Source organism: Scomber scombrus, chromosome 7 (genome assembly GCF_963691925.1).
Source record: "Scomber scombrus chromosome 7, fScoSco1.1, whole genome shotgun sequence".
Taxonomy (NCBI): domain Eukaryota; kingdom Metazoa; phylum Chordata; class Actinopteri; order Scombriformes; family Scombridae; genus Scomber; species Scomber scombrus.
In genome coordinates this window covers 20,963,274-20,987,762 of record NC_084976.1, presented here as the reverse complement: position 1 = coordinate 20,987,762, position 24,489 = coordinate 20,963,274, and the positions used below count along the sequence as shown (strand labels likewise).

Sequence of the window (24,489 nt, the reverse complement as noted above, 5' to 3'; positions counted from 1 at the left end):
CTTTTGTTGTATTTCTTTTGACAAATAAAGTATATAATCTATATGTTATAGTATGGTTGGCAAGATCCATTCATTCACATTGGTTTCCCTGGCATAAACATAAACATGCAATTGCCCTGATTAAAAAAATATGCACTGGATACAATTTGGGATGAACTCTCAATGTATTGTTCCTAACATTTTTGCATTGGTAAAATCCAATTTATTTATACATAATTATTTATAGGAATCCCTATGCCTTTGTTATTTAGGATTGTGACTAATAGTGTGTGACCAATAATTTGAAATGTATATTGATTCCTCTGCTGTAAACTTTTTCTCAAGCACACTAGCATGACACAGCTAAGCAATGTGCTGTCAAAGCATTCTGGATGGAATGCTCCAAAATTATTGTTGTGAACATTGGAGTAAATGGATTATGAAACAATTTTGACTCTAACTGTTTGGGTCATTGAGCATGTGCATGTAAACTGGAGACAAAGAATACTACACTGCAAAGGACATTTGAAAAGGCCTGTTAGTGAAAGGTCCAAGTGATTTGTTTAAAGGTCAAAGAGAAATTGCATAAATGATACACTTACTGAGATGCACATGTACCAGAAAAACAAAAATGTAAAGTAAAAAATAGCACTTTTTTTTAGTTAATTTATGATTAAGAAATAAAATCAAACTCTCTTCATATTGAAGGTCAGTGATCCAATCTGGTACTCTGAGGTGGTAATCACCAGAGAATCGTTGAAGTACCAGCTGAGGTAGCTGGGGAGATGAAAGGCGCTTGAACAGCTGAGGGTATTAAGTGTTCCTGTCAGAACCATGGATGGCCCTGTGATCACTGGTGTCATTGGGCCATCTTTTAATGTCGAACAATTGGGGAAAAAGTTGAATTTTTTCAATATGTTTGGTCTTTGTGTATCTACATATTTGATATGTACAAGATATCAATAAGCCTATACTTTCTCTTCCTCATACATCAGGGCAAAGCAATTATGTACATTGGTAGTATAACTGGAATGGCCATAATTTTCTCCAGCCACAAAGTAAACTGAGATCATTGTCACCTGTACAAAGTCATACAGTTCATTTGACATTATACCATAAAACCTTACAAAGTCAGGTGTGGTGGTATTTCAGACATGGCAGCTTCTCAAGCTTCTCAAGCGTCTTCACAATGTCCTCTTTGTTGAAAATACTGAATGAGTAATGTGTGTGTTTTTCCACCTGCAGGTTAAGTGTATCGTAAGCGTTTTTTTCACTTCTCAAATAGTCTCAGCTACAGCTTGTCCAGAATAGTGCAGTGAGGCCTTTTGAAACAAACAAACCCCAATAGTAATTATCTGCTTGTATGTGTCAGATTTTGACTTCAGCATTCTTTTTCTAGGATTATGCTCAATAGTTGGATTGGAATATTATCCTCTTTAATATTACACATTGTATTGTTGTGTGTTGTCTTTTTGTATTGAAATGTATTACATGCTGTATTGAATACTGTACTGTAAGAAATGTGTTATATGTGTAAAAACAGATAGATAGATAGATAGATAGATAGATAGATAGATAGATAGATAGATAGATAGATAGATAGATAGATAGATAGATAGATAGATAGATAGATAGATAGATAGATAGATAGATAGATAGATAGATAGATAGAATTCATTAAATTACTTACAGTTTACTTCGACTATGTAGGGGCTGCTGGTCATGTTGCTCACGTCATTAGAAGCCTGACACTGATAATCTCCACGATCTGAAAACTGCACTGGGTTGAGAGTCAGTGTCTTGTTTTCCATATCAAACACTGTTGTGTTGTCAGCAGAAATAGGCTGACCATTCCTCCACCACTGAATGTAGTCAACAGATCCAGTGACTTCACATTGCAGAGTGAACGACTTGTTAAGTATGGCTGGTCCACCTGTGTTATTCACCACAGCTGCTGCTATTGGATCTATAAGGAGAAGTGAAATGAGTAATTCATATTCATGCATGTATGTGCATTAAATGTCAGCTTATAGCCAGCAGCCAATTAGTTTAGTTTATGGGAAAATAGAAATGGGAAAATAACCTGTCTGAAGGTGAGCAAATCCACCCAGCACCTCCAAAGCTCAAAAGTTAACCCTTTATATCTCATTTGTTTAAGCCAAATAGTCAAAACGAGTACCTGCTGGCTGCCCGCCAATCTCATGGTTACGATAAGATATACAAGTCTAGCATAGGGCTTTTCAAAGTGTGGGAAAGTGACCCTCCCCTCAGAGAACATAAAACATTTTTCTGGTACATTTTTTTTTCTCTCAGACTATGAGAACCGTTGGTCTGGTAACCACAGATTCACAGAGAATAGGCATAAAAAGTCTTGTTCAGCATTAAGCTGCACTAAAAGAGCAGTGCTTTTTATTTTAATGGTCTTTAGCCAGTTTTTTAATAGTGAACATTAGTATTAGCATTATCATTATCATGGGTAACCATAGACTGTAAATACAACATGCTAACCAAGCTACCAGCTATGATCAGGGTCAGCTCCACCCTATTGTCTAATATGGTCAATTCTGGCTCCAAAAATCCAACGTGGCGATGGCCAAAATGCCAAATTTGAGGCTTCAAAATGCAAATCCACAAACCAATGGATGGTAGCGGTGGCTATATCCAGTATTTTTTATACAGTCTATAGTATCTTTCCGGTTGTTGTTTTTTGTATAAATGAATATATACTGTGTTAATTGGTGAGCATTCGAGGTAATTGTAGGTGGGTTTTGCTGCCTTCAGAATGCTAGCTGTTTCCCCCCTAACTGAATGTACAGATAAATATAAGAGTGGTATTGATCATATATGACTCTCTGCAAGAAAGCGATTAAGTGCACTGTCAACAATGTGGAACAACTTCTTTAAAACAATATGTTTGTTTGCTGAGAACAACAATATCAAAGATCCACACTCTACAATCTCAATACTACAAATCCAATCTTACCCTGTATCCTGATCATTGCACTTGCACTGCTGAACCTGGATGTGACTGTGTTGTAAAGTTGGCATACGTAGTTTCCCGAATTGCTCACTGTGACACTCTGTAGGTGAAGCTGTGAGTCAGAATGATTGAGGGACACCCCACCAACCATCCACTGGATCATTGCTTGAGGGCTGGACTCCGCTGAGCATGACAGTGTGATGTTAGACCCTGTTCTGTAGGTGTGCTTCATGGGCATGACCACCATTGTTGTGTTACTGGGACCATCTGAAGAAGCAACAAGAAGGAAACAGTTTTAGGGGTTGATGTTAGGGTTGTTGTTTTTTATCCATGTATACAATCTTTATTTAGAAAAAAAAACAACTCACAGCTGATGTTCAGATATACAGGAAGACTCATTTCTTGGCTGACACCATTGGACACGTTACACCTGAACGGCCCCATGTCATTGTGAGTCACACTGGCTATAGTGAGGGTAGAGCCTCCATCACTAAACTGAACTCCACCACTGGCTGTGACCACAGAGCTACCTTTCAGCCACATATAAGACAGGGATGAGCCATTGGTAACATAACACATGAAAACTGCTGTGTCATTGAACTCCACCAGGTTTGTTGCGTTTGCCCTCAGGGTCACATTTGAAATAGGCACTGCGGAGAAGAAAATAAAGAGCCATTTGTCTGAAATCTGAAGGGAATGTCGCAATGTAGCATGTCCCAACTAAATTTTAGGCAAAATTGATGACTTAAACTGAAATATGATTTGATCCAATATTTTTGAATGTTTGTAGTAAGTAAACTTGTTATAAAGTGGTCCTTACCTTGGACTGACAGTGTTAACTGTGCACTAAAAGAATTGAATGCCTGTAATGTGAACAGTCCAGAGTCTTCCAGCTGTACAGACTTAAGAGTTAATGATGAAGTGGTTGAATTAAATATAGATCTGTTTTCCCAAGTGTTAGATATGAGTGCATTCCCTTCAAATATGAATACAATCGTATCAGTGCCAAACTTCCATGAGCCTGTAGAAACACTGGCACTGCTGAAAAGTGTGACGTTGCTGCCCACGGGTACTGGGTTTTCAGAGGCATATATACTCTGGCTGCATACATGATCTGGAAATAACCAGAAACAGACAATATAGCTAGTCACCCTTAAGTGGAGTTATCATCCACACACAAAAATAGCTGGAATACTGGTCAAAGTACTTATACAAACATTTAAATGTACCTGAACAGTCAACATTTTTATGCTTAAAATGTACGAATTTACTGAAGCACTCAATGTTTGAATTGAAAAATTGATATATTAAAAAGAAACTGAAATCAATTAAAAAACAATAATTCAGGCTTACCTGTTGCAAAGGATATTGCTGTTAGGATTAAGATAAAGACCACATGAGACTCCATTCGACTCCTCGGGTTCTTTTTCGTTGTAAGCAGTCTGAACTTCCTTGTCAGCTGAAAGGAATAGGCTCTATGATTAATTCTGGTCTGACAATACTGTATCATACACCTCAGCAAATATTTGTCCTACATCACTCCACCTTTTCTGTTCTCTTGATGCAAATGTTTACCACCGGTCTGCCATCATCATGCCACTTGGCTGTTGTAGCCACACCTTGTTTTGCCCTGATCCATGCTAACATTTACTGGTACACATCAAGGAGTGTCCATTTACTGTAAACCTCTGTCGTTCGGCCGGGTATATTTTGTAAGTGTACGGTATGACTTGGAAGGGTAACAAGAATGAGGATTTAACCAACACTTTCCCGCAATGCACGTTAGACATTTAAAAAATAGGAGGATGCGCTGGATATTTAAATTCTTAGACATTTTGGAATCAAACTTTTTAAAACATCATTCATCATTCATCTATCCAGATATCCACCAATCCACTTTTTGTCCATCAGATAGTTTTGTTCTCAGAGGTATGTGGTATCAAGCTCCACCCAGTAAAATTATATTGACATGAAAATTGACTTTAGATGTCTCCTCCTCTCTCTGTTTACTGTAGACCTACAGAGTGGATATCCTTTATACCCACACAAAGCAGATAAGTCTAGCATTGAAACACCTGATACTCGACAAGCCAAATAGCCCTAATGAATATATCAAAAAGTGTCTTTTCAATTGTTACTCGTCTTTTCTGTTATCGACAATCAGCGGGCACTTTTTAGGGAATATGATAGGCTAAATTTCTTTTGAGAGCAGCCACAAAAAATAGAACATTTCTTCATTGTTAAAGATTACATAAAAATCAGCAGCCATTTTAGGGATTTTTCTCACATTTGCATTAAATAATTTATCTTAAATTCAAACATTAAACGACAATGAGTGCTTAATGGTGCAACACTTAAAGACTGAGCAAAGAGTCTGTGAGGTGACATTTTATATTGATAATAGAATTAAATTCTTTCCTAGGGTAGTTTCGCAACTGACTGTGTTTGAGTTATGAGATATGTGGTTGTGCAAAGTTATATCTGCTCTCTTTAAACACCGCTGGAAGACTTGTTTGATTAGAGAACATATTGCAACATACTGTAAAAGGTTAAAGGCAAAAATATAAGACATCAGTAATGTGCCATGATTTGATTTGTCTTTTAATTCCTTGTTGAATCAAATAATTTACGTATATATTTATTACACTTCACGAAAAAACAACAACAACCAGTACACATAATGAGAATGTAATTATTGATTATAAGTGTAAATGGTAGATTGTAAACATTTAGTTTTACATTTGCTTTGTTCATGATGCAAATCTGGCATCATATACAATGTTTTACAGTAGAATAGTAGTTTGGTAGTAGTACACAGTTTAATATAGCCTTTATTTCCTATGTTTTCACCATGCTGACACATGTAGAAGTGGTTGTTAATGTTCCATCATTTACTGCAAACAGTTTTAACTAGAGCATCCATGGACTGAATGAGCCACCGACATCTGCAAAAGAAAAGCAGTCATTTAAGTATCCTCACAATCATACAAGTCATACTACTAAATACTATTGCATATTTCTTTGAACACTTAACATATTTCATTGTTTCCTCCATCCTAACACCCTCACGACCAACAAATACAAAACCAAACTCTTCTGCATAACTAATCAGGGCAGCAATATGACTGATTCACTCTAAGCTTTTCTATCTGAACTGAAACATTCGGTAATCAGGAAAGCCTCTTTGATCAAGCGGGAGTCCTCTCACCCCCTGCTTTAATTTAAGCATTCTTCAGTTATTCAGAAATTGACATTTAATGACTGTGTGTGTGCATGTCTCTCTGTGTGTGTGACTGTGTGTGTTCAAATCTGGATTGCAGTGGAAGCTGCATGTGATGTGGATGCAGCTGATGAGCCATGTCAAAGGAACATTAATGTGTTACATTGTGTAATTTAAATGTTAGTGTAATCATTTCAACCCTGCCTCAATCCTCCACACATTAATTCCCCTGAAAACATGTTTGCCAAGAAGAAATTTTTAGTATCTAAAGAGTATTCCTAGGTCACATATATATATATATATATATATATATATATATATATATATATATATATATATATATATATATATATATATATATATATATATATATATATATATATATATATATATATATATATATGGTAATACATTCTCTGTTTTCTGATGGAAACTGTGCAGAATTCAATGTCAATCTATATATAAAAATATTATTTTGGAGATGTGAATTACCAAAAACATGATGTAGGTACAAGAAGTTATTCTACAACTTGCCTGGAGTTGAGAGGAATAATCCAGCCAATGACAGCACAAGAAGGATCCACATATTGGCTGCATGATGCTTACATCCTGATAATGGAGACTCTAGAGACAGACCAAAGGAAGTGTGATTTGGGCAATTGGAGCAAATGGAGAAATATGCAGGTCAATATCACGGTACTACTAAACTCACTGCCAATCAAGATGTGTGTGGTGATGTTGCTGTTCATGTTGGTGTGGTTGTTGAAGGCTAGACAGGAATATGAACCACTTTGGTCCTCACTGATGCTGTAAAGTTCCAACAGTGGACCTGTGGTGTTCAACAATACTCCTCTGAAAGCCCACTGAAGCTGAGCTGGAGGATTGGACTGTGCTGAACAGAACATGGTCAAATTGGATCCAATTAAAAAGGAAGTAGTGTTCTGCCCATTAACTGTAAGGGCCATGTTATCTGGGCCATCTGAGAAAGAGAGAGAGGGAATCAGACAGAGGAGGAGAGACAGCAGTTTTAAAGCTCTGTAAGTGAAACTGGATGATTATACATGGGTCGGATCATAGTGATAACTCTACTCACAGCTGATGGTAAAGTTTACTGAATCGCTGGTGCTATTACTGACAGGATTGAACACACAGCACCTGAATGGTCCCTGATCATATCGGGTCACATTAGCTACTGTTAGGGTGGAGTTTTCATCATTGAGCTGAACTCTCTCACTGGCTGTAACCTCAGAGCTGCCGTTCAGCCAGAGGAAGGAAGGGGAGGATCCAGAAGAGACAGAGCATGCAATGACTGCTGAACTGTTGAACTCCATCAGCTTGGTTTGATTCACCCTTATGGTCACATTAGAAATGGGTTCTGTGGAAACAGATGAGATAAATATCAAAATGTGTATCAAACAGTCAAAATATTGTCTGTGTGGCTTAATGAGGCTTTACAGTATATACAATATATAAGAACATACAGTGCTTGTTAGTCTTACTTGATTGTGGCAACTTCATGATAATTTTCTGTCATTTCTAATAATACTATTATTTACAAGAGACCCAAGAGAAAACCCGCGAGTCAAAGTTGTTAATAAAATATTCTTGCACTACAATAATATATCATGTCTCTTTTTCCCAGCCTTGAGGAAAAATATGTTCTTTAAAATTAAATGGCTTATTACTATAAGGCATTACAATTAATTTGCAACCATTAATGAAGACATTAGTTAAAAATGTGCTCTGTTATAAAAAGGTGCGATTACTTGATGCTCTATCTAATGTAATATTTTATGGAATCTATATTTAAATGGTCATAATCATGTACAAAGTTATTATGGATTTAGTCTTTGTGGAAGAAGAAAAGCGTACATAAATAGAAAGTAACAAACAAGGACAAGAGAAAGGAGAGCAAAAGGGCAGCGAAACCAAAAACACACGTAGGCTGTTACAGCACGTAGCGAGGTATTCAGGTTTGCTGGTGGTCAGTCCAAATATCACATGGCAGCAGAAACACAAATTCCCTTTAGTCCTTTCACAGTTTCTCATAACAGCAGGAACCGGTTCCTGAAAAAGGGTAGTGTAAGCAACTCATCAGCACATTTTCTCTTTCTGTCTCTTTTTCAGTCTATTGTATGTGTCATCAGTGCTCTTAAACTCTGAAACTGAGATGATAGACAACAAAGATATTCAGTCTGTACCAATTTACACTGATAATAAAATAATATAGAGTTTTTAGTTATTAAAGATAAGATAAAAGAATGTTAAGTACTTCTGTGACCTTTCTGTTATCTTATACCTACACCATCCTCCTTTGTCTTAATAAACCTCATACTTTGATGAATGAACTGACCATGCCCCTATTTGTCCATTTTAATGTCACACTATTTTAATTTCTTCAACAATTTTGCACCACAATCTGGTACAACACCGATATGACAAGTATTCCAGGTAAGTAAGTTTCTTTTTTTTAATACAGCTATAACAAGTTCCCATTCAGGGTAATGCGATAATGTGAGTAATGGATTAAAAGCAAAACATAACTCTTCTAAATTTGTGGAGATGTAATAGTAGGGATTAAGTCAAAATAGACTAGAAAATCTGGATGAATATTTGAATTCTATGGTACTAAGGATTTCCAGGGGTTGCCAGAAGTCAAAAATATAGTCGCTAAGGGTTTTGCTGAGTGTTACTCAAGACTCAGTAGTTATAAGCTACATTAGACAGTAGCTCTGGGGTCTAGCTAAAACCAGTATAATTCAAGTGTAATTCCAGTATAATTCCAACAGTGAATATGGACCTTAAACAGGGACCCAAACTACATTTTAAATATCACACTTATTTGTTACAGAGAGGTACGCTTTTTAAAAGCATTTATCACATCTGTACTATTTAAACTAAGTAAAAGTTATCAGGAGATATCAGCAGTTAACAACTCTACCTTATCCAAATACTTGGATAAAAATTATTACATTTGATCTTTCCAAGCATTTCATTGAGGCAGCCAAAAGGTTTCGTAGCATGAAGTTCCATTGGCTCCATAAAATGAAGCTGTACTTCTAGTCTTTTTGCTCCTAACTGACCTTTGACCTTGAATGACTCAACATTTCCACAGTCTGGTTTGTACTGCAGTGTTTTGGAGAGAATACAGAGGCTGTAATCTAATAACTGAACTATTAGTCTCACCCAGAACAATGATGGAGGTGTTGGCCATAAGCTGGGGTTCACTGCTCTGCACCACATAGACTCCTGAGTCCGCCATGGTAACAGAGCTCAAAGTAAGAGCTCCAGTGAGGATGTTGACCGACGCTCTGCCGCTGTGACCGGGGAAGACCGCCTGCTGGTCTCCCTGCCAGGTCAGGATGAGGGAATCTCCCACTGCCCAGCGTCCACTCTTCAGAGACGTAGTAGGAGACAGCGACAACGTCACTGTATCCCCCACGACAGCAGGGTTGATGGACGGCTGGACCTCCACAGCACCAGAGGCCAAAACATCTGAGGAAGAGAAAAAGCATATAGAAAAGGCTGATCTATGCAGGAGGGATCATCCTGCGTATTATAGGAAGTTATAAGAGATACTTTTGTGGTAAATCACGTTAGCATAATCAGAAATTAGTTAGTAGAGCGTACATTGCATTAAAACCAGCAGTACAGTAGCTGGGGTTCCATCCCTTGTCTTCTCCATTTTGTATCAATGGTCTGATACCTTTTCTGCTCTATTATACTTGTACATTGTATGTCCAGCCCCCTACTCATAAATACCCAAAGCAGCAACCCCAGTTCTTATCTGCAGGTGTTTCTAGTTATTTGCTGTTAATTCTTGTCAAATGTACAAAAGGTACATTTGATTTTTTGTTTACCATCCTGGGAGAAGTTCTCTACGTGACAAATTGTGACAGAAGGTATGTGGAGCAGGATTGGCGAGTGGGGGGTTATCGGTGGTGTTATTTATTCAGGGGTCTTAGGCTAAATAATGCAAATTTAGCATTTTTTAAGCCTTTTTTTAACCCTCATCAGGTAGAGTTAGATTTTGGGATGTTGTTTTTCACGCTGACTCTTGAAAGTTTACGTGTTTTTATGCATGTATATATCAAAGATTTCATATCAAAACTCAAAACAAAAGGTTTTCAACAACTTTTTCATTCACAACAAATAGGTCTGCACCTGCAGCTGTGTGTTGTGCATATTTACTGAGGTTGTCTATCTCTTTTGCTCTGTGTACTTAATCTTGCAGCACAGCAACCAATCATAACCATGTAATCTTCAGTCATGAGACCGAAATAACAAGGTATGATATATTACGCTGACACATTATATTAGTATATTCACAAATAATCAGTTCAGCACTTATTTCAAACACTGAGAAATCTGCTGTTTGTTGTTCTTTTTTTTACCATTACATGTTAAGTAGGTGGCAGGCCCTTATACCATTCACATTATCACTAAGTAAACACCTGTGTCATTGTTTGAGCTGTGGTGGTGCAAAGTTCAGTATCTGGGCGTGCCTGGGATATGAACCTGACATGCAGGGCGAGATTGATGAAGAGGCTGGGTCAAGCAGCACCAGAGGCCAGATATGACTTCATCAGGCCTCATTGTACACACACACACACACACACACACACACACACACACACACACACACACACACACACACACACACACACACACACACACTTTATTGGCTGCCCCATTTCCTCTGACACTTGGTCTGCTTGGCAGTGTAAATAAAGTCTGGAGAATAGTTTGAACTAAGGAAAATCTGAGGAAAGTCTCCACACATCCATTTGAATATGGTTTGAATAATGCTTTCATAAAATTCAAAAAGTGTGATAAAACCAAGCTATATTAAAAGCCTCACATAAGTGTGAGTGTGTCTGTACAGCAAAAATTAATTTCTCAGTAGGACAAGTCCCAGTACCAGCTGTTATTTGATTGGTCTCATATTAGCCGATGTTAGCTGTGTTGGAATCTGAGCTATCCTTTACTTGCAAATCTTACACTATGTGTGAGCTCAGTTCGTGTGTTCGTTTAAGGAAGACAAGTAGGGAAGATATTCGGTCTCAATGCGCTATTTTATTTAGCAGTTAATCAATGAAGCATATACAGAGCTCCGGGTCAATTTACTCTCCCTGACGTCAACAGCATCTCTGTCAGCGTTCGTAAATTTCTGACTTCTATCTCTTTCCCTGACGCTCTTAAATACAAAAACAGAATGCAAATTGAATGTGAGTTGCGCCGTCTCCGGCTGGGCCGTATGTCTGGCTTCATCCTTCATCTTCTGACTCCAGGATCTGTGACCTCCCTGTGAAATCCCTTACAGGTGTGGTAAGTTGTGATTCCTGTGTTGACCCCTACAGAATCTCCAGAAATGATGCGGGGGGTCTTTCAAGGGTTCGTTCCCATTGTCCAACAAAAGGTTAAAAGTTACCCATACAAACAATCCAGATGTTATCTGACCCTGTTGTTACCAGCTGATCAACAGATGGAGGCTCAGGACTATGTTAATACAGTCACCCCCTTCCAATCACACCTCCGTGTGACACTGGTTCCCATGCTTTTCCCATGTCTTTTGTATATTCCTCTCCTTATGACACACATCATGTTTTCACTGTTATACATTGTACCACATTTAACAATTGAAACAAACAATACAGTACTAAATCACATTATCTGATATTTTAGCATTTGACAATTTATAGCATATATCTACAGCTGGAATTTCAGTTCAGATGTCCAAGTTGTATATCACAACATGTTCAGTCATTTCATCATCCCCTTATGTTGTCTGATAACATTAATCATAATTCTCTTGTATTCTGTTTTGAATACATGTCATGTAAATTTCTTGCATTTGCATTGCAATTTGTATAGAAATACATTAGTTAATGCTCTGTAGAAATGATACCAGGTACATTCAGATAAGAATCACAATAAACAACAACAAGCAAAAAGAACAAATAATAATGCAAACACTGATCATGTAGATTAAATATATTTGGATAAAATAATTTCAACATCACAAACTTTGCTCCTTCAATAACTTGTGCACTTCTTTTTTCAAACAGAAAGAGAAATGCTCTTTGATGCCATCATGTCTCGACCTTGTAATCCAACACTCTGACCAGAGGACAACCACATTTACAAATTAGAGAGCAGAATCAAGCCACTTGAGCATGAGGAGGATGCCAAGCACTTGTTTGATAGGGGCCTGAGTTTGTTCTGTCAACACTTTGGGGAAATGTAATGAAAATGTTTTGTCATAAGTTTATCTGCTTTGGCAGATACGGGTAAATAGGTGTGGCATGACTAATCAGAAACCACATTTATCAACAGTATGTTGTTGAAAGTTTGTGCTGTCATGTCAAATGTATTTATTTTTTCCATTTTGTATAATGTTTTCCTATTTTTTATTTTTCATATGGCATATTTTGGCAATGATGCTATAGATGTAAAAGGTAGTATGATTCACCTTCTGTCCTGCAGCTTATCTTTACATCACAATGGAAAACAAGTCTTTCTTAGCATCTCTCTTGACATTTCTTATAGTTTATGTTCGTGATTTAATGTTCTCCATCTCATAATATCAACTAAAATAAACTAAATTAAAGCTGCAAGCAGCGATGACCGGGCCCAAGCTCCCCTGCCCCGCCACGAATGAGCGAGACTTGCCGCGACGCATCTTCTAAGTGAAATGGAAACAAACAGCGGCAAAATTGCAAATTCAAAATGGCCGACTTCCTGTTAGAGTGAGGGTATTGGTCCAAGAGACTTTTTTGTGCGTCTTTACATGATACATAAGTGTACCGAATTTCGTTTATCTATGTCAATCTGAGTTGAGGGGCTCAATTTTTTTTAGATTTTTTAGGGTGCGCTATTGTATCCAGTAGGTGGTGCTATGGAGCTAACACAATATTGATGCATAGACGTGTTCAGGGCGGGACCTTCTACATGCATGATTAATTTGGTGTAGATCGGACGATGTCTGTAGGAGTGATAAGGACTTCCTGTTTTTTGGCGGAGGATCGAATGGCGAAGGAAATTGTCGGCACCGCCACGCCCAAACCGAATCCCTAATCAGAAAGTTTTTGATAACTTTTCATCTCCAATGTCTCAAAATGTGTCTGAGTGAATTTGAAGTCGGTCGGATAAAATCCCTAGGACAAGTTCGTTAAAATACGAGGCGTGGAAAACGCCAAAATCGCACATATTTTTCAAAATGGCCGACTTCCTGTTGGAGTGACGTCATGGGCCCCAAGACTTTTTTGTGCGTCTGGACATGATACATATATATACCAAATTTTGTTCATGTACGTCAATCTGTCACATTTTTATATTCGTTAGGGGGCGCTATTGAGCCATTTTGCGATGGACATTTTGGCGAACCATAAAATATCAAATTTTTCGCCGGGTCTGATGTGCGCGCAAATTTTTGACGTATGTGTACATTTTGGTGAGTGCAGGAGTTTGTGAAAATGTACAAAATGGATAAAGGCATTAGTGAGCTGTTGTGCTACGCCCAGGGTTAGTTATGGTCTCAAATTAAAGTGCTCCTGAGTGTGAACCTATGTGGGCAGTTTGGTGATTCTGTGAAGACGGGAAAGTCCTCTAAACACAGTGGGAAAATCGGAAAATTAACGCAGGAAATGCACAATAACCGACTTCCTGTTAGAGCGAACATTTTGAAAAAATTAATTTGGGAGTTTACCTATGAGTGCTATGAGTCCTGTAAATTTCACGAAGATCAGACAAAGTTTTTGGTCACATGACCTGCTTTAAGGGGGCGCTATGGAGACCCCTTGCCACACCCACACCCAATGATGTTGAAAATGAAACGGCTTCAACAGGTGTGACATTTCACGCAATGCATGTATAAACATCCGACAATGTATGAAGGAGGTATAAGGAGTCACCTGGTATAACGCCCACCTGGTATAACGTAGGTAAAATCTGTCCTCAAGTTTACATCATCAAGGTCTGAGGATGATACAGTTCGAATATGAAGTCTCTGTAGTCAAAACTGTAGGAGGAGTGCGTTACAGTACGAGGCCTGGAAATGGGGAAAATGGCCGAAAAAATGCCCCCCTTACACTTGCGTCCAATCACGTTAAATTAAATACATTTTCACCAGATGTGACGTGTGCAGAATTTCATGAGTTTTCATGCATGTTCAGGCCACCAAAAATGCGATTCATTACACGGCATAAGAAGGTGAAAAATAATGAAGTATAATAATAAGAATCTTGGCAAAAGCAATAGGTCCCTCACTGACTTGTCAGTGCTCTGGCCCTAATAATAAGAATCTTGGCAAAAGCAATAGGTCCCTCAAGGAAGGAAGGGAGGAAGGAGGGAGGAAGGAAAGAGGGAAGGAAGGAAAGCACGGAGGGAGGAAGGGAGGAAGGAAAAGAAGGAAAGGAGGAAAGGAAGGAAGGGAGGAAGGAAAGGAAGTAGGGAGGAAGAAGGAAGTAAAGGAGGGATGGAGGAAGGGAGGAGGGAAGGAAGGAAGGATAGGACGGAGGAAGGAAGGGAGGAAAGAAAATAAGTAAGGGAGGAAGGATGGAAGGAAGGAAGGAAGAAAAGGAGGGAGGAAGGAAGGGAGGAAGGAAAATAAGGAAGGGAGGAAGGACGGAGCTAATAAGGAAGGAAGGAGGGAGGGAGAAAGGAAAAGAGGGAGGGAGGAAGGAAGGAAAGAAGGACAGAGGAAAGAGGGAAAGGAGGAAGGTAGGGGGAGGAAAGAAAGAGAGAAGGAGGGAGGAAGGAAAGGAAGGAAGGGAGGAAGGAGGGAGGGAAGGAAAGAAGGAGGGAGGAAGGAAGGAAGAAAGGGGGATGGAGGAAGGAAAGAAGGAGAGGAGGTAGGAAGGAAGGACAGAAGGAAGGAAAAAAGGGGGATGGAGGAAGGAAAGAAGGAAGGGAGGAAAGAGATAGGAAGGAAAAAAGAGAGAAGGAGGGAGGGAGGAAGGACAGACGGAAGGAAAAGAAGGAAAGGAGGAAAGAAGGAACAGTCAAAACAGACGGGGTCAATTTGACCCAGGAGGACGACACAAAGGTTAAGAGTGACCCTAACCCTAACCCTAGCCCTAACCCTAGCCTTAGCCCTAGCCCTAACCCTAACCCTAACCCTAGCCCTAACCCTAACCCTAGCCCTAAACCTAGCCCTAACCATAACCCTAACCCTAGCCCTAACCCTAACTCTAACCCTAGCTCTAACCCTGACCCTAGCCCTAACCCCAACCCTAACCCTAGCCCTAACCCTAACACTAGCCCTAACCCTAACCCTAGCCCTAGCCCTAACCCTAACCATAGCCCTAACCCCAACCCCAAATCTAACCCTAGCTCTAACCCTGACCCTAGCCCTAACCCCAACCCCAAACCTAGCCCTAACCCTAACACTAGCCCTAACCCTAGCCCTAACCCTAGCCCTAACCCTAGCCCTAACCATAACCCTAGCCCTAACCCTAACCATAGCCCTAACCCTAACCCTAGCCCTAAACCTAGCCCTAACCCTAACGCTAGCTCTAACCCTAACCCTAGCCCTAATCCTAACCCTAGCCCTAACCCTAGCCCTAACCATAGCCCTAACCCTAGCCCTAACCCTAGCCCTAACCCTAACCCTAGCCCTAGCCCTAGCCCTAACCCTAACCCTAACCCTAGCCCTAACCCTAGCCCTAACCATAACCTTAACCCTAACCCTAGCGCCCCCAGGTGCAGCTCGGAGGAGGTCATTTGTTACTCCTAACATGGGTAACCCAAGTCTGTAGGCCAGTGCACTCTTGATAAACTTCAACCCCTGAACCCTAACCCCAACCCCAAACCTAGCCCTAACCCTAACCCTAACCCTAACCCTAGCCCTAACCATAACCCTAACCCTAACCATAGCCCTAACCCTAACCCTAGCTCTAACCCTAGCTCTAACCCTGACCCTAGCCCTAACCCCAACCCCAAACCTAACCATAGCCCTAACCCTAACCCTAGCCCTAACCATAGCCCTAGCCCTAACCCTAACCCTAACCCTAACCCTAGCGCCCCCAGGTGCAGCTCGGAGGAGGTCATTTGTTACTCCTAACCTTTTTGACGTTCTCCCGGGTCAAATTGACCCCGTCTGTTTTGACTGTTCCTTCTTTCCTCCCTTCCTTTCGTCTGTCCTTCCTCCCTCCTTCTCTCCTTCTTTCCTTTCTCTCTTTCCTCCCTTCCTTCTTTCCTACCTCCAACCCCCTTTCTTCCTTCCTTCTGTCCTTCCTTCCTTCCACCCTCCCTCCTTCTTTCCTTCCTTCCCTCCTTCCATATTTCCTTCATTCCTTCCTCCTTTCCTCCCTCCTTCTCTCTTTCTTTCCTCCCCATTAGGTTCCTTCTTTCCTCTGTCCTTCTTTCCTTCCTTCCTCCCTTCCTCTTTTCCTTTCTCCCTCCCTTTCTCCCTCCCTCCTTCCTTCCTTCTTTCCTCCCTCCCTCCTTCCTACCTTCCTTCTTTCCTTTCCTCCCTCCTTCCTTCCCTCCTTTCCTTCCTTCCTTCCTCCCTCCCTCCCTCCCTCACTCCTTTCCTTCCTTCTTCCTTCCTTCCTCCTTCCTTCCTTCCTCCCTCCCTCATTTCCTCCCTTCTTCCTCCCTCCTTTCCTTCCTTCTTCCTTCCTTCCTTCCTTCCTTCCTTCCTTCCTTCCTTCCTTCCTTCCTTCCTTCCTTCCTTCCTTCCTTCCTTCCTTCCTTCCTTCCTTCTCCCTCCTTTGACTCAAGGACAACAGGAGGGTTAAAGTGTTTTACCTGCTATCTGATTTCTTAGAGTGTTACACTTGTGTTTAAATTTTGTAAATCTTAATTTGGATCCTTTCATGCTTGGATGTGCATAGATACTGTCTGTCTTTGTGAAGCAGTTTGGTGCAAAGTCGGTTTGCTTTGGGTTAGGGTTAGGGATATTTCCTTGCTGAATTTCCTCTTTTTACAGCACCATGTATTTAATATTTGTATGAAATAATAATAATATTAATTAAAACTGCAAGCAGTGTCGAAGGGCCCTCGCACCCCCCAGCTTTCCCCCCAATGGTAACGTGCGCCGTATGTGCACGTCGGTGCGTGCGGCAGTGGCAGGGCTGTCAAAACTGGCATGTAGATGTCTTTGCTCCTGTGCCTTTAAGTGAACATTGTATGATGGGGTTAATGTCTCCACTAGATGGCAAACTAAGACCACAAATGAGTCTTGGTGACTTCTCAGCATAAAAGGAATGTGGGTGAAGGGCCAAAAAAGCATCAAGATTGAGCATTTTTGCCTGGATGGCCGACTTCCTGTTGGACTTAGGTTATGGGTCCAAGAGGCTTTTTTGTGCGTCTGGACATGATACATGTGTTTACCGAATTTTGTTTGTCTATGTCAATCTGGATCGAGGGGCTTGATTTTTTAAATTTTCTAGGGGGCGCTATTAATCCATTTTTCGTCGGCCATTTCCACGATCCTTAAAATATCACATTTTTCGCAGGATCGGACATGATTGCAAGTTTTGGTGAGTTTTGGGGCATGTTTAGGCTGTCAAAAAGGCTGTCAAAAAGGCTGCAAGCAGCGATGAACGGGCCCTTGCCCCCTAATGCACGTCGAGCTGTGGCGCAGTCGGAAGGCGCGCAGGTAGACGTCTTCATACGCAGGCTTTTATTTAACTTGATGTGGCATGATGTGGTGAAATATCACTGCCTGTGTCCACTATGTGGCGCTAGAGATCACCCACCAATTATATGTCATGTTGTAGTATGTGATGTGGAGAAGACATCCTGCAAATTTCATATAAATCGGATGATGTTTGTCATATGAGGCTGGCTTCCTGTGTCCAGTAGGTGGCGCTGTGTATATGACACAGTATTGATGCATAGACGTGTTCAGGGCGGGACCCTCTACATGCGTGATCAATTTGGTGTAGATTGGACGATGTCTGTATAAGGATTTCCTGCTTTTTGGCGAAGGATCGAATGGCGAAGGAAATTGTCGGCACCGCCACGCCCAAACCGAATCCCTAATCAGAAAGTTTTTGATAACTTTTCATCTCCAATGTCTCAACATGTGTCTGAGAGAATTTGAAGTCGGTCGGATAAAATCCCTAGGACAAATTCGTTGAAATACGAGGCGTGGAAAACGCCAAAATCGCACATATTTTTCAAAATGGCCGACTTCCTGTTGGAGTGACGTCATGGGCCCCAAGACTTTTTTGTGCGTCTGGACATGATACATATATATACCAAATTTCTTTCATGTACGTCAATCTGTCACATTTTTATATTCGTTAGGGGACGCTATTGAGCCATTTTGCGGGGAGCACTGACCAGTGAAGTTGGTGTGATAAAATCCCTAGGACAAGTTCGTTAAAATACGAGGCGTGGAAAACGCCAAAATCGCACATATTTTTTCAAAATGGCCAACTTCCTGTTGGAGTGACGTCATGGGTACCCTAGACTTTTTTGTGCGTCTTTACACGATACATGCGTTTCCTTAAAATATCAAATTTTTCGCCAGGCCTGGCTTCCATGCAGAATTTGGTGAGTTTTGGGGAACGTTTAAGGGGGGAAAAAGGCTGTCGAACTCGTAGAAAAAGTATAATAATAATCTCTACTGATACAATAGGGCCTCGCACTGGTCAGTGCTCGGGCCCTAATTAAAGCTGCAAGCAGCGATGACCGGGCCCAAGCTCCCCTGCCCCGCCACGAATGAGCGAGACTTGCCGCAACGCATCTTCTAAGTCAAATGGAAACAAACAACGGCAAAATCGCAAATTCGATTCAAAATGGCCGATTTCCTGTTAGAGTGAGGGTATGGGTCCAAGAGACTTTTTGTGCGTCTTTAGACGAAACATATGTGTACCGAATTTCGTTTGTCTTTGTCAATCTGGAGGGAGGGGCTCAATTTCCTTAATTTTCTACGGGGTGCAGTACCCCGATTTGGCCAGCAGCATCGCCACGAAGCAACCAAATCCCTAATCAGACAATTTTTGATAACTTTTCATCTTCAATGTCTCAAGATGTTTCTGAGTGAATTTGAAGTTGGTCAGATTAAATCTCTAGGAGGAGTTCGTTGTATCCAGTAGGTGGCGCTATGGAGCTAACACAGTATTGATGCGTAGACGTGTTCAGGGCGGGACCTTCTACGTGCATGATTAATTTGGTGTAGATCGGACGATGTCTGTAGGAGTTATAAGGACTTCCTGCTTTTTGGCGAAGGATCGAATGGCGAAGGAAATTGTCGGCACCGCCACGCCCAAACCGAATCCCTAATCAGAAAGTTTTTGATAACTTTTCATCTCCAATGTCTCAACATGTGTCTGAGTGAATTTGAAGTCGGTCGGATAAAATCCCTAGGACAAATTCGTTGAAATACGAGGCGTGGAAAACGCCAAAATCGCACATATTTTTCAAAATGGCCGACTTCCTGTTGGAGTGACGTCATGGGCCCCAAGACTTTTTTGTGCGTCTGGACATGATACATATATATACCAAATTTCTTTCATGTACGTCAATCTGTCACATTTTTATATTCGTTAGGGGGCGCTATTGAGCCATTTTGCGATGGACATTTTGGCGAACTATAAAATATCAAATTTTTCGCCGGGTCTGATGTGCGCGCAAATGTTTGTGAGTTTTGGGGCACGTTTAGGCTGTCAAAAAGGCGTTTGTTTTATTTAATAATCTCTACGATTACAATAGGGCCTTCGCACTGTAGTGCTTGGGCCCTAACTACAGGTCTTATTCTTATACACTACACTATATTAAAAGGAATACAGTTCAATGGGAAATCTAATTTTATTCACCTGTTATGTAACTGAGAGCACAATTTCTCCCTGATGGGTTATTTTTATTACAAGCATTAATGTACCTCACAGCACTGATTATACTGGATCCTTCTAGTTGATGGTACACTGATTATTGAGAGTATTGCTGGGAAAACTGAAAGTGGAAACATTTAATCTGACTGGGAAAGTACTTTTGATGTCTGTGGTGTTTCATGGACAGACTACTTAACGTGGACTTGAGCCTGAGAGACAGCACTGTTAATGTTGCAGAATTAACTAAGGCAAAACAACTTCTGTCCATATATTACTTCAAGTTCACAACAAAAACAATCTGGCAAACATTTTTTGCAGTGTTTCAATTGAATGATGCTCAAATTTGTACTCCTCTCTCTTGTTTTACATAAATTGTATAGCATTGGTTTCTTGTTTTGCTTCCCCATTCCAACTAAACCACATGACTACATTTGGATGAAACAGGACAGATAACACATAGAAAAATTAACAAAACAAAGAGGACCCATAATAATGGTGCGTCACACAAGGGAACTATGAAAGCAAAACATATCAGATGTATTGTCTCCCTCATGTGTTTGCTCTGCGTCACTCTCTTATCTGTTATATTTGCTCAGTTTCAGTAAACTAAGAGAAAGATTGGCATGTCACTCAACAGCTATTTCGAAAACACATCAGTATAGATGAGTCAGTGGGTCGAACATTTTATTGACACTTCTAGATAGAAGTTTACTTCACAATAATCCCTATTGAGCGTGTAAGTGAATGAGTAACATCCAGGTCAGAGTTCACTTTCAAGTAAAAAAAAGAAAAGAAAAAAGGGTGATCCCATGATGCTAAATCTACTTAGGGAGGAGAAAACATCAAGAATAAGCATTGTTATCGACAAGCATAATTAACATGTAACCATCAGTCATTAATCATATCTTGAATTATACATTAACATTGACCATCCAGAATTTCAGCAAAAACAGGATGTGATGAAAGCTGATTGCAAAACTGGCGTTAGGAAAATTCACACTGTTAGGAAATGACTTGCAACCAGAATTTAACTGTATGTGCACACAACAGGAGAACAATTTTGAGAAAAATGACCGCAGCTCTGTGTTTGTGTAAGTTGGCTGCTGTCGTAGTGTGGTTCAAAAATCTCACGATGAAACGGTCTAAATTTGCACGGAATTCATCTAATCTGAGAAAACATCCATCAACTTGAATGTAAAATAGGAGCAAAAACTAAACATAAACACATATGTATCAAACAAATAAATCATTATTCATATTTTCAGGAATTTACTGAATGTTACACAATAACTGATAAATAAATGAAAATATCAGTCCTGAAAGTTGGTTCACCACTTTGGTTCAATAACTAAATGGCCAAATAGAGTCATTAGCTTAAGTGGTAAAAAAAATTTAAAATAAACAATGCGATGAATCAAGTAATAAGCAACAGCAGTCCCAGGCTGAGTGCAAAAAGTCCACTGAGCTGCACCGCCTCTGATCCAGAAAATGTACCTGTATAAGTGAAGAAGAGAAAGAGAAATACGCAAATCATTAGACTGGATTTAATATGACAGTATCACAGTAAATGCAACTGTAAGATCAGACACTGGTCAAGCAGGTGAATTTGCTCAATCTTCCAGTAAACATGGTGTTAAGTCCACTAATGCTGACATTTCATGGATCAACTACAAAAAAAGGAAAAGTTATGAGATAATGGAAATAAATTCTTTCTTCTTCCCAACTATTTTTCTCTCACTCACTCAGTTGAAATGGTAACCCCAGCTGAAAACTCTTTGTGGTTCGTACGTTGGCAGATAAGCTTCACACCGCTAGAATCCAGCATCAGAAGCAGCAGAGAGTCAAAATGGAGGGTGAGGATAACTGGCAGCAAGCGCATATTTTCACGCAGGGTCAGTTTCTGTCCGTCTTTGTACCAGACCGTGTGGTCATCCTGGTATGATGGGCCTAGGATGTCAACTGGTGAACCTCCATGACGGACTAGATCCAGTGGCTGGTTGAAGTATGGGACAATATTCGACACTTGATTTGCAACACAACATGCAGGGGGAAGACAGAACAGGCACACATGTACTAGTAAAATAAAAAAGTGAAAGTATCGATACAGAAATGTCAAAGTAATCCACAACCAGTAAAAGTCTTGCCTTCAAAATCCTATTTAAGTACAGTATACGTACAGAAGTGTGATCATAGTTTGCAATACTGTGTGAGTAGCATTTTACTGTTGTACCTGGTTGAGATGGAGCTAATTTTATCAACAGATAGTGTTACGTAATGTAGTCCAGTGGTTCCCAAGACAACTCTGAGGAGTTTTGAGATGATTTATGGGGTGAGATACACAAATTATTACTGCATACTTGTATGTTTGGCCTGAATATTTGCTCATTGTGTTAACTATTTGGTTAATTTGATTTGTTAATTTAGTTAATTTGACTTATTTTTGCCTCAGATTGTGCCTGGGAAGTTAAGAGGGGAAATGTCTTCCTGGTATCAACTCATAGACATCTGAAACATGACAAGGAACTAAAAACCAGACACTGTTCTTTATACATTAAATATAAGTTTTAAAAAAAGGTTAAGGAAACACTGGCTTAATTTTTAACAATGTATTGTATTAATAAGCCCATCCATATATTTTTATGTAAAATATTAACCTGAAAAAAGTAACTACAGCTGTCAAAGGTGTAATGGAGTACAGTAAAGAGTACAGATGGGGTACAAATGAAAGGAAAAACCAGCACAGGTCTGAATGCTGCACAGTGAGAGGATCTGGTGGCTCTTATGCTGTGGGAGGCATTATGCTGGCATGGTTTGGGTCAACTTGTCCCCTTAGAGGGAATGATCACTGCAAATCAATAAGTTCGGAGTGATCACTTTTATAATAAAATATATCTATCTTGATGGGAGTGGTGTCTTTCAGGATGACATTACCCCTATCCACAGGACACAAGTGGTCACTGAATGGTTTGATGAATATGAAAATGATGTGAATCATATGCTAGTCATCAGATTTCAACCCAATTTAGTTAACTCTGAGAGATTTTGGACTAACATGCACACAATACAATGCTCTCCACCCTCATCATCAAGACATCAAATTGGGGAATATATTTTGAAAGAATGCCTCCAGACTCCAGACTTGTAGAATCAATGCCAAAATATATCAGAGCAGTTCTTACAGTACGTGGTTGTCCGTCACCTTATTAAGACACTTTAAATTGTTTTTTCCTTTAATTTATCCCCCATCCGTACAAAAGGTAATACTGCTGGATAATCTGGTTTCTGGATTGAAGACGGTACACTGCTACACTGCTTTAAATGACCAGGTGTAGGTGCAGCTTGGGAGGCAAGAAGAGGAACAAGTGAAATTGGTACTGAAACCAGCTGTCACCACTCTGGTCCAGGACATCCTCATCCTCAACCCCAAACCTGGTACACCTGAAAGAAAGGAAGTGTCAGTCAGGCTTTAACAGATAATGTATGATGTGTTGTTTAGCTCATGACTATTTATTTATTCTAACACCAAAGATGTAGACCTGTGATAGACACATTCCCTTCTCTTCAACATTCATTTAAAGTGTGGCCGGGTTAATAGTACCAACCAAAACAGAGACTGTTTCCTGTTATGGTTTCTAGGCAAGAAAATCTCTGTGTAAACACTAATATTATTCAATGTATTGTGCTTAATATGATTATTTCATTGGCCTTGCACATAAAATACAACAATAAAGGTGCAGCTTAGTTATGTCCACTCCATGAAAGATTATGTCACATCCAATACCACTGCAATATGTCAACACAATTCATTTATTCCAGATGAAGTAATAAAAAATGTACATACATACATAAGATCTTTATTAATAGAGATGTGGAGACACATTCATTTAACTTCACAGAGGATAATGTCTTTCAGTCCCTTCAATGCTCACATCACCAGCTTTTTAACACCAAACTCAACTGTCAAAGTGCTGATATATGAAGGTTTTTTCTTTCTTTTTCTAAATAGGCCACGGTATTAACTGTCTTTGTTAAAGTCAGCACTAACTGAATATAGTGTTCTTACCGCTTAGTGCAACCAGCAAAACAGTCAGATTCCTCCAGATACCACAGTAAAGTCACTCATGTGTGACTTTAAACAAGAACAACACACAATGCAGAGGCAGGAAGTCAATCTTTAAAATATATTTTTCAAACATGACTTTTCTTGGCTACACCCTAATATCACAGTGTCATCTTGTTCTGTATCAACAGAATTTACTAGATGATGAAATCAGTGCAATCCTGGCAGGAAATCTGCAATTACAGTACAATGGTTAAGTTATTTTGTGAGTTTTGGAAGTAGTGGAGTGGTATATTTTCATTGTATCAATATGGATTAATCAAATTCAGGACAATAGTGACAAGATGCATAGTTGAGTAGAAATGGTGTAATTTCAGATCCTTGCATGAAACACTAGAGGGCACTGTCCTCCAGAAGTTTGTCACAACTTGTGTTTCCTGCTTCTGAATAAAACCTTTGGAGC

General features: G+C 39.9%; 1 protein-coding gene across 1 annotated transcript; it reads right to left on the bottom strand.

The window, feature by feature from the left end:
* Window positions 1-665: 665 nt before the first annotated feature.
* Window positions 666-23,381, bottom strand: LOC133983911 (carcinoembryonic antigen-related cell adhesion molecule 5-like). The gene is made up of 9 exons (XM_062423125.1): window positions 23,342-23,381; window positions 21,755-21,988; window positions 9,366-9,674; window positions 7,273-7,554; window positions 6,892-7,158; window positions 3,328-3,609; window positions 2,963-3,226; window positions 1,670-1,945; window positions 666-850 (listed from the first exon to the last, which is right to left on the bottom strand). Exons 1-9 carry the CDS (start codon window positions 23,379-23,381, stop codon window positions 666-668), a joined length of 2,139 nt encoding a protein of 712 aa, XP_062279109.1.
* Window positions 23,382-24,489: the final 1,108 nt, after the last annotated feature.